Genomic DNA, 12,124 nt, shown 5'->3' on the forward strand with positions numbered 1-12,124 from the left:
GTCTGTTTTTCAAAGAATCAGCGAGACATGTATTTAGATGTTTACTGAATATTTAGTTCTGGGCCTGAATTTGTTTGAATATTTATTAAACGTTTGTTTTCAAATGAATTAATGATAAAAAAGGTATAAAGAAACAGAAGTCAACATAACTTGTTGAAGAAAAGCGTGCACCAAATGACCCAGAAAAGATAAAAACAAAAGTCCTCAAAATATTAATATGATTGACTCCTTGAAAAACTGCAATAAGATACAAAAAATATAGCAATTCACTCCAATACATGTACGTCCCTGAAACACTTAACATCGGTTGTAATATTTCAAAGCATTTGTTGTGTTTTCATTGTAGTGTTCAAAACGCTACAATTGGTCAAATTACTGATTCTAAAATAAAGTTGTTTTTTTTTAAATAACGAAAAAAAGTTGTAAAAATCAACGACGACGGAGAACGAACGCCAATGTATAATACATTTTGTAATAGTCAAGTCTTTAGTTTTCTCGTTTGAATTGTTAATTTCAATTTCATTTCAGGGCATTTTATCGCAGACTATGCGAAATAGGCTGTGTTTATTGTTGAAGACCTTACTATGAGATATAGAAGTAATGTGTGTGTCATTTGGCTTTTTTGTGAAGAGTTGTCTCATTGGCAATCGTACCACATCTTCTTTTGTATACACAAATTTTTTCGGTCAGTTAAATCATAAAAGTAATTAATCAAGTTGATAAATTGTTAAATTTCATATCAAAATAGTTCCTGCCTGTCATCACCTTTTCCCCTGTTGATACTAGAATTAGAGAAAATGAATTGACTATTTCATTTTTCATTACAGATTAATATATAAACATTAGAATCTTTAAAGGTAGTCTGCAAATAAAAATAATACATCAAACGTTTCCATTTAATTTTTTATTATGAAAGACATTTAAAAGCGTCAAAATTCATAAATTAATTATGAAAACATGAACACGTATATATACGATATACAATGAGCAGCTTATGAATAAGCAGACATACGGAACACAATTGTTCATTCTAAACAATCAATCTTTGTAATCGAATAAACGGATTAAGTATCAATAACTATGTTAGGGCGATATGTTACCCACGTTATAAAATAAACAGGTTAACAAAGAACACTAGCTGTATGTTCATTTGGCTGTGTCCTTGTCTTTGTTTATTGTAAACAACGATGCTTAGATATTCTATTACTATCAAGGCATTATACTTATTATGAATTGTATGTAGTTTGTTAAATTAATTTTTTTCTTTCATAAAACATATACATGTGTCTGCCGTAATCGTTTATGTTGATGTAAAAATTTACATATACTGAAATATTTCAATAAAAGATAAAAAAAAAATTGTTGTATTCCACATCGCTGTTCAGAATTAATTGTAAACAACTTCGTTCGTAAAATAGGTAAAGCGGATCTATATGTGCATTGCATAATTAAGGAAACAATAGTAAATATACCACACAATTCGATAATTCGATATAACAGAACTACTAGACAGTTTGTCATTTTGGTGAATTTTTTCACACTATATCAAAAGATGATATGTTGGTTGATTTCAGTGATGGTAGAAAGCAATGAAAAATTAGTCAACGGGTCTCGTTATAACAACTAGTGGTAGAAAGCAATGGAAAACTAGTCAACGGGACTCGTTATAACTACTAGTGGCTCAATTAAAATACTTGATAATTGATAACCACTGAATAATCGGATATCATGAATGTGTAAAAACAAATTCTCATTGCATGGAAAGATCTAAGCTATTGTTTTTAATTATCCCGTCTCAATCCTCCTTTTTCTCATAGATACTCGAATCATTAATACTTATTTGAGTATAACTCCGCCGTAGTCCACCCATCATATAGTCATCGAATGTATCCTTGTATATTGGTCTTATGTTAGGAGCACCCAGTAAATATAATGGTTTGTTGTCAATGAAGATAGCACTTAACATTGTGAAATCATCTACTTGTTTCTTAGGTCGGTACAAATTAGCCATGTTATAATCTGGTCCTGTGATAATAGTTCCTGTAAACTTCGCCGGCCCAACAATCTCGCCCTTGCTGACATCAATTTCAGGTTCAGATGGTGGTTTTGGTGTCAGACGCGTCTTGTTCTTTGTCGGTAGTTTTATTTTTGGTATTTTAATACGCTTGCAAATACATCCGTATTTCTTGTAGCATAAGGTTAACAAACAAATAAACCAAATCAAGAGTGGCAATATGGCAAGTCCAGCTATCATGTAATATATCCAAGAATTGTCTGTGTCAACTGTCTCATCAGAGCTACCTGGAAATACCATATATCATTCTAATTATTGGTATAGTTTAACGTTATAATTTTGTAAGTTTTTATAGACGTCCCCGTTTTTTAATTTATTTCCGAGTTTATTTTTAATAAAACATTTTAGAAATTTCAAACATTTAAACTTCAGACAGGAAATAAAAGCAACGTTCAGGAAATAAAAGCAACGTTTCTTTTGTTTCCCGACTGACGGTTTAAATGTTCAAATTTCAAAAAAAGCATGACTGTTCAATTCCCGAATAGGTTTTAAAAGGAATGAACTAATAAGTTTGAAAACATTTACCAAAAGTTACAATGTACAAGTGAAGTGCGTTTGAACCGAAATCATTCGCTGACTTTAGATATTAAAAAGTAAAATTACAAAAATACTGAACTCAGAGGAAAATCGGAAAGTCCATAACCACATGGCAAAATCAAATGACAAAACACATTAAAAACGAAAGGACAAGAACTGTCATATTCCTGACTTGATACAGGCATTTTCAAATGTAGAAAATGTTGGATTAAATCTGGTTTTATAACGCTAAACCTCTCACAGTCTCATCAAATTCCGTTATATTAATTTTACAATGATGCGTGAACTAAACAGACACCTTGCAATATCATCAACTGCATGCAAAGAGTATAAAAAAAAGACATCATTCTTGAGATTAATAATGTGTTTGAGAACGTCAATGTCCCTGCTAAATCTTTGGTTCGCAAATGAAACGGACAGACAAACCGAAAAACGGGAGTACGGAAGGATTGAAAGACCAAAGGATGTACGCTCAAGGATAACACTTAATGACCCCGTCGTTAAAGCAACTAAATGGTATATATATAAACAACATATAAAATAACAAAAACGATGTAATTGAAATCTGTAATAAATCACCATCCCTCATATATTTACGTAGCAATAACTTAAGAACAGGCATAAAACAAGACACGGCTGTTTAAACGATTCAAACGTTCGTCTAAAGGAACAGTATAGTCCGATGCTCTAGGTCAGATTCTTCTGTGGCATCCGTCACCGCTCTTGTTATCTTACAACAAAAGTCTTTAAGTCTTTGTTTTTTAAATCTCTCTGCTTTGGAATTCTTAAATAGTTTGCATTATTTATTTATTGTAATAATAATGTACTAGTACATGTATGTATTTGTGTGCATACGAATTGATATATAATTACTTAAATAATTGTGTCTTAAAATTCAATTTTTGGGATATTATTTATGTAAAATATTAAGTAGTTTAGGAAAGACATTATTGGATTGATTATATACATACCTGGTATGTAATCAAGACAAATTTCTGAAAAATAAAACAACAACAAACACATAATTTGTATGAGCATTACTATTTTAACTTATAAGTGTCATATATCATACATCATACATTAACAACAAATATATCTAGCTCAACGTCTCCAAACCCGGGCTGCAAGTCTCATGATTGAAAGAACGCATGTTTGGTTGTGCGAAACAATTTAATTTAGCAGCCATATTTGGTCGGAATAGAGACATTAAATCCGATAAATGATGCAGTTGCCACAATCTGAAAGAAAAACATTGTAACTCATGTTTGTGGGGGCCAAATTTTCACCGCTGCAAAACAAGTGCTTCACTAAGTTGTAACCATCATTGAGTGATTAACAGTGATATATCACTGACTTTGGTCTAAGCCGAATCACTTTGCAGAACAAATCGTTTGTATGAATTGATAATGTGCCCTGAGTATGCATACAATACTTGCTGGCTGCCGCTGTACGTTAAACATAAGTTAAATAGTAAATTGTATAAGCCTATATGTTTCTTTTATACATTGCACTTAAGGGCATACGATACAGTTTTGAACCTGTATTTACAAGTTGATGAAAATTTGCATATAGGCTATTTTTTACCTGATTAAATCAAAATATACCTTCATGTGCTACTTTTTGAGTAAAATGAGGTCGAAATTTTGTATATTTGCTCAAAATTCAGATTTGTGTCCGTATTTTCTTTTTCGAAAGAACGACGTAACTTTTTTGCTTTAAAAGATAAACACAAATTGTTTTTTGTTAAATAATCGGTAATTTCTGTATTTTATAAGTAGCATTGAAAATTATGCAATTTTTATTCCGAAATAACTCTATATTTATCAAATGTTCATGAATAGAGGAAAAAACGTCATTTTTTGCTGCATGTTTATCAAAATTAAAAAAATTGCGCTATTTACAGTTTTATAAAATTTGGGTCACATAATCTAATTGCAAAATGAAACAAATTGCTGTTTTAAAAAATAGGGGTCCATGCACTCGTTTTCAAATTAAATCAGTTTGAATGATAAAAATCAGTCGAAAAATGCATCTTTTCCCGATATGTCATAGTTTGACGTCGCGAAAATAACATTTTACGTTAGCAACGTCATTACCTTCCCTGTAACTGTATCGTATGCCCTTAACAAAAGAAAGTAAAATCACAAAAATATTGACTGAACTCCGAGTATTTCAAAAAGGAAAGTGCCTAATCAATTGGCAAAATTAAAAGCTCAATCATATCAAACGAATGGAAAATAAATGTCATATTCCTGACTTGGTACAGGCATTTTGTATGAAGAAAATGGTGGATTGATACTAGTTTAAAACCTCTCACGTGTATTACAGCCGCATCAAACTCCGTTATAATGACAACCATGCGTGATCAAAACAAACAGACATAAAAAGTAAAAATGACAAAAATAGGGGTATGTACAGCAGTCAACATTGTGTTAAAATCTTTATCACTATAAAAGGCATATATCAAATTTAACAACCTCATTCATAGTTTTTATATTATACAATGTTATTTATCTGTGTTAAATCCACCCATAAAGGACTGAAAAATGTTAGTGGGACCGAATCCTTAACCCTTACAGGCACATGGTTAGGGCAATATTAACTCTGACGTAGATCGCGCGTTTGACGCACACCAATTAATCAGCAAGTAACTTCAAAACGGTAAATATAAAATAATTTTGCGTTCAAAGTATGAACAGAATATAGTTTATAGCTATAGTTATTTTAGACATATCCTCTGCCGAATCTAAAGAAGAAGTTCCTTTGTCCTTCTTGCCGCTTGTCTATATGCTTAAAATGAATTTCATCTAAAAAAGAGCCACATCATTATGTATACAAGAATAAACATGATTTTAATGTTAAAAAAAGTAAAATCTCAAAAATACTGAACTCCGAGGAAAATTCGAAAAGGAAAGTCCCTTATCAAATGGCAAAATCAAATGCTAGAACACATCAAACGAATGGACAAAGATATATTACAAAAAGAAGAAGCAGAAATTTTAAATGATCAAAGAATAGCAGTTACCTGAAATATCCCAGGAAACAAATGTTACACCATTAAGTCCTGGATTCGTAGCAGTTGTTGCGGTGTCGCAAAACTTAGGTGTTTCTGTAGAGTAAACAGTGCCTCCCTCTTTCTTGAAAGCCTGTAACAGTGGTATCATCATTTTCATTACTTTAATATATCATACTTTGACACAATAAGAATAGTTAAAAAACTGATGATAGTATGTGTATGCTTTGTTTTACATGTATTCCTTATACTGTTATAGAAACCAAACTATATTAGTATGATAAATGAATTTTTGATTCGTTTGAAATATTATTATATCCATAAATAAGTCGGCACCGCTAATGTTTCAATTAGATCCTTGCACTTTAAAGATGATAAGTAAAAAAAATCATCTTCTAAAACCTTTGATTTTCTTATTTTAGTCAAAGGCCAGTGATGATTTTTTCCGAAATACGTCTTGTGAATTTGGAGATCATATCAATGTCATTTAGTTTAAGAGCAACAGAAAGTGATGTGATCTGTCTATTAATATAATAAACACACACATATATATATATATATATATAGTTTATTAAATAAAAAAAATAATTATATTTCATTATATTTTGTGCAAAGTACTTACAAAACAAGAAAATCTGTAAGTATTCGTTTCGTCCACAGTATCGTCCTGGTTCCAAAGTCCTAGATATGTAAAACTGTTCACAGTGGTATAAAATAAACAGCTATAACTTCCATCATCTAAGATAAAATCAAATTCTTTATAAGTATTATTATATTCACGTTAGGTATCACATACTTCAATGATTAAACAAAAAGAAAAATACAAATTAGGATTTTTCATATTTCCGCATTTATATAAACTGTTGATTTCAATTTTCGTATGTAATAAACCAATTCATGTTTCAGATATGTTGTTTTTTCACCCATCCGAAAACTGACCCATTGCTAATTTTATGTTAATAAAAGTGATAAATATGTTTTTGTGTCTAATATGATAACAGATATACATACGAGAGGTTTGTTTAGCAGGTGAGGAACATGAATCATTGTAACCAAAACTAACTGTTGTTCTGTTTGCACACACATCTAGCGTGTTTCCTGGGCAGCTAGTCGTTTTGGTGCCGTCCGACAGGGTAATGTTTACACTCTGGAATATTGCCAATAAATCATCTGGACACCTCGTTGTCAATAATCCATTGTCATACGCATCTGAAACAAAATCGTAGGTATAACCCTTTTTTATCTGTTCTTGAGACCAAATTTGAAAACAGCTGTCTTATTTGTGTTTTCTGATAGAAAGAAGTCTATATGGTCCTATTTCTATACCAAAGTCAAACCTTACGTAACATCAAATATAATTAAACTTTGAGAAATGAAAAACCACATTAGGGTATATATAGACAATAATAGTGCATTGACTTGACATATCAACGATATAAGGATGAGGCTTAGAAACGGGGAAATGCGAGGCTCTGCCGAGATTTTTCTCCGTTTCGGGCCGAATCCTTATATCGTTGATATGTCAAGTCAATGCACTATTATTGTCTTTATACTGCAATCTAAAAAACATTTTCAATTGTTGGTTAATGTGTTAATGTCACCATTGATTTAAATATTGGGAAACTGCCCCCTTTTATAAAAAGGCCTCATATCATGCAGGCGGAGAAATATACAACACGATGAAATGTACATTTACCTGTTAAAATTCGCAATCGATGGTGAACGAATTTGTTAAAGAATGAACTAAATTACCAACAATAAGCACAAATATAACGATTTATAGTATGCAGACCAAACATATTAACAAGTGAAATATGTTTTTTTTTTTTTTTTTTTTTTTTTTTTTTTTTTTTTATAAAAATTGCAATAGAAATAAGTTCGAGTCGTTGTATACATTGAAAACGAGAACAGGTTGAATAGGTCGTATGAATAATTAATTATAATCTCGGCAATTTCTATTTAAATATTCATGAGGAAAAGTGATGTCATGTCAGTGACTGTATATGACATAGAAATATACGGTCAACGCAATTTGACTGCTCAAATAGAACGAGTGCAGTATAAAACCGGATTATAAAAACCAAGACTTTTGTTACCATCATATATGTAGCAATTCACTTAATATGTGACCTACCGAATTAGACTATTTACCGGTTTGTTATCACATAAGCAACACGAAGGGTGCCACATGTGGAGCAGGATATGCCTTCCCTTCCAGAACACCTGAGATCACCCCTAGTTTTTGGTGGGGTTCGTGTTGCTTAATCTTTAGTTTTCTATGTTATGTCATGTGTTCTATTGTTTGTCTGTTTGTCTTTTTCATTTTTAGCCATGGCGTTGTCAGTTTATTTTCGGTTTATGAGTTTGACTGTCCCTCTGGTATCTTTCGTCCCTCTTTAATAAGCAGCAAAACATACGAAGCGGTCATAGTAAATTTGATATAAGAATACATAACATTTTTTTATGTGAATTGATAAACGACTTAAACATAGAAAAAAAAAACGAAACAATTTCCAATTTTTAATTGGAAAACTATTAGTTTTATCTCATTTACTCAGCCAAAAGAAATGTTAAAAGAAAAGAAACAATAAATTTGTATACTTGTATATAGACTAACATTAAAAATACATTTTAACATGACAGACATAGATACCTACATGGTTACGTACCTTCTTTTACTAGCATAACAAATGTTTGCTTTCCGTAAGGATATGGTCTATTACATGCATCTTCAAACGTAACAGTGCCACCGGTAGAATCGCCATATAAATAGTCTTGAGCAAAAACATCAAAGTCTTAAACGAAAACATTTTTTTTCTCCAGATAAATGACGTACACACTCATAGTAAAATATTCATACAATAAATGTAAATAGATAGCGACCTCTTGTAATTGGATTATTTTTTTCTGCTTGATTTCATATTGTCGGTTAAAAGAATTCGGATATGTAAGTGATTTGTTATTGAACGAATCAGTCAATGAGATTGTTCACCTTTGTATCACTCTCAATGTTGACATTCTTTTCCTTCTAATGGTTTAACACGACTGATACATGCATAAATGGTATAGAGATATTGGGTTAAATTGAAGGTTACATGAATTTTGATTCAATGAGATCGAATTATTTACATGCAAGGAAATAATTCATCAGCCATATTTCTTTTCTTTGACAAAATCTAACTAAATTAGCTGCTTCAAGTGAATGATTATTACCAAACAAAATCATATTTTAATGTGTTTCATATCTCGCAGTTTATGCCCCGTTAACCATTTTATCAGAAATGCAGCTTCATTTACTCATGATTACGAAAGACCGCTGGCATTGTATTTCAATTTTTGACTTACCTGTTCCTAAATAATAATAAAATGTAACGTTGTCCGCCTTAAAGAGCTCTATACACATATAAAACCTCGTGATTGTCCCAAATATATTAGGTTCAATTACCATTCTGAAATCAAAAGTGAAATATTAACAAAATGTAAGGGTTTCCGCCTTAAACAGTTCTATACACATATAAAACCTGGTGATCGTCCTGAATATTTTAGGTTCAATTACCATTAGGAAAAGAAAAGTAAAATATTTTCTGTATATGCTCATCTGGCTTGGCTTGACTTTGAAAGGCCGAAAACTTTGTGTGGTTCACATTTGAAATAGTCTTTCTGAAAGTCAACAGTTTCCCTTTAATTTATTACTTAGTATTTGCTTTAAAAAAATATTCAAACTTTAGTCTATAAGTGTGATACTACTGACATACTGTTATTTGCGCATAACTTAACTTGTGTATTTTGTATACTGTTGTATTTGTCTTACATTATGTCCTTGAATTTGCTGTTGGTAGTGGGACTTACCAATTTCTAACGGAAGGGGTCATGATTAAGGGCATTGCATGCATCAGGTGTCAGAGTTCAGCGCATTTCTGAACATTTGTATATACCAAAGGAACGTCTTTTGAAAGGAAGTGTATGTCACCATTTTATGATATAATTTACCCATTGAAATGATAAAAAAATCATACTGTGTTCAGCATCACATGAATTTAAGTCTTGAAATTAATGCTAACAGGGTACGTACGATTTCCTGTGGTTGTTAATTTCTGTGACATTTGGTCTCTTGCATAGACTTGTCTCTGACAATCATACCATATATCATCATTTTAAAGTTAGAATCTAAATCCATTATGGTTTTATTGTCACATAACAAATGTTCTTTCAACAATACAAAAGCTGTATGATACAATGTATATAACAAATCTTTACATTCGGTCTTTTTGTTCTAGAAAATATTACCAAAAACTACTATACACATGTGTAATCGTGAAATATAAGAAGGTGTGAACTTTAATAATATAGTGTGAACCTTAATTTGTTTTAATAATATCGAGAGCACATTACATGAGAAAAGACATACAAAAAGTCATGTATTAAAAGTTACAAATTCTAAAAGTATGAAATGATGTGAACTTACTTCAGGAAATAACGGTCTTCTCTTTTCTCAAGACATGCGAAATCTGATTTCGGTGTATAAGGTATTGTTAAAGGGTAATCAATTATGTGCGTAACATTGGCACCTATTTTTCCCGAAGAAGCACTGACATATATGTCTTCCTCGTCAAACGGCATCATACATTGGGCATCTGAAAAATGCAGTACCTATGTAAAACGTTCGAATATTGTTATATCTCATTCTGTAAATAAATTCACTGGTAATATATTATGTACCTTGAAATGTATGAATTATATGTTTTGGATATTTATGTTATATGCACTAAATTACTTTGATGAAAAGGTACATTGTTAAACAAAATTCAGAAAAAAAAGAGACAACATAAGAAAATGTGCAAACTAACACGAAGACATATCTTTGAAAACAAACGAACTCAGTTGATGTAAAAAAAAATTATAGCATAATGTCTTTACCATATATATATATGTTAGTCTATACGGTAACTCCACTCGTATAAAAAAAACCACCTTAGTTATTTAACCATCTAAACTTCTAATCACATAGTACAGTCCAAATGATGTTTTGAGATATATAAATTAAGGTCACTATGACCGCCCGTCCCGTGCTTTGGTTGCCTATTTTTCTGGTGAGATGTACAAATGTTCATCCATTTCTAGTCGGGAAGTTATTGTATTTCATGTCACCGTGTTGGAATCAACCCTGCTCTCTTCTTGTTATATTTCTGTACCTTTAATGCTGATGTGACTTCATAAAATGCCGCTAAATTTGATAAACAAATAGTTTGCCCCTAAAAAGTCATTATGTCATATCTCTTAATCTCGGTCTTTTGAAAACGTATTTGTTTAATTTGTTTTTTATACGGATGGGCATGAAATATTTGCCACTGGACGTCAAAGCAGGCAGTTGATTATTAACAACTCTCTGTATCATTGGGTAGATTTAGTGTTCTAAATTAGGTCAATCTTACAAACCTCGAAGTTCAAAATATAAAAAAAGATGATGTTGTATGATTTCAATGAAATAAGTCTAAACAGGAGACCAAATCATGTAGAAGTTTTAACAAAAATAAGTCAGTGTACGGCCTCCAGCCATGGGCCAAACATATCCTGCCTTGTAACTAGAAATATAACAGCCTGATTTATAGTCAATAAATGAAAAATAAATAATGTTTGAATGTGGCGGGGCAAAACATGGTTGCTAGTGCCAAGCCGCTTTTTTTCTAGTCTAGGTCATTGATGTAACAGTACAACCATCAGATTGATACATACAGAGCACATAAAAACTTAACAAAAACTCAAATGACAAAAAGTACACAGATTTGGGAGTACTGACAGTTAAGTACACAGATTTGGGAGTACTGACAGTTAAGTACACAGATTTGGGAGTACTGACAGTTAAAAAAGCCAACATCAATAACACCTAAAGAAAAAAAAATGTTTTAAATTAAAAAGTCTTCATTAGAAATCTATCATTTTTATATACATATTTTTTTCACTTTAACTTTCTGAATGTATATAAGGAATTACCTGCTTGTTGCGTCCAAGAACTTGAAGAGAAGCACAACACAAAAGATATCCAAGAAAAGTATCTCGACATTCTCTTGTTTTGTATAACATGCATAAACGCCACTCGGCTAAGGGTAGAGTGACAAAAATAATTATCATTCAATATTTAGAAAATTGTACCCCAAATTAAATTGTACTATATTATTAATATGATTTAATTTTAAATGTCGCGTGTAACGTATTGATACATTACCCTCCGAACACAAATTTCTTTGTCATGAAGGCGATTTAATTACGATATTAGGATATTTCAACAATTTATAATGTTCTGTTGTTAAAGGATAGTCAAGTATATTGGACCATGTAAACAATAAAGTAACAGTGTTCCTACTATTCTAATTACTTATTGGAGTTTAGTTACAAAAGTCCCCTACAAGGCAATACACTAAATGACCGGCTGCTTAATGTGGTGAACATTATAAAGTGTGCTGAGATCGTGCTTTTAAAAATGATGAGACCAAAATAGAAAT

General features: G+C 31.3%; 1 protein-coding gene across 1 annotated transcript; it reads right to left on the reverse strand.

Moving 5' to 3' along the window:
* Positions 1 to 1,564: 1,564 nt before the first annotated feature.
* Positions 1,565 to 11,763, reverse strand: LOC143084960 (uncharacterized). The gene is made up of 9 exons (XM_076261056.1): positions 11,616 to 11,763; positions 10,090 to 10,258; positions 8,970 to 9,073; positions 8,294 to 8,419; positions 6,636 to 6,833; positions 6,247 to 6,362; positions 5,637 to 5,757; positions 3,583 to 3,606; positions 1,565 to 2,301 (listed from the first exon to the last, which is right to left on the reverse strand). The coding sequence occupies exons 1-9, from the start codon at positions 11,707 to 11,709 to the stop codon at positions 1,796 to 1,798; spliced, it is 1,458 nt and encodes a 485-aa protein (XP_076117171.1). The 5' UTR covers positions 11,710 to 11,763; the 3' UTR covers positions 1,565 to 1,795.
* Between the last annotated feature and the right edge of the window lie 361 nt (positions 11,764 to 12,124).

This window comes from Mytilus galloprovincialis, chromosome 8 (genome assembly GCF_965363235.1).
Source record: "Mytilus galloprovincialis chromosome 8, xbMytGall1.hap1.1, whole genome shotgun sequence".
In the NCBI taxonomy this organism is placed as follows: domain Eukaryota; kingdom Metazoa; phylum Mollusca; class Bivalvia; order Mytilida; family Mytilidae; genus Mytilus; species Mytilus galloprovincialis.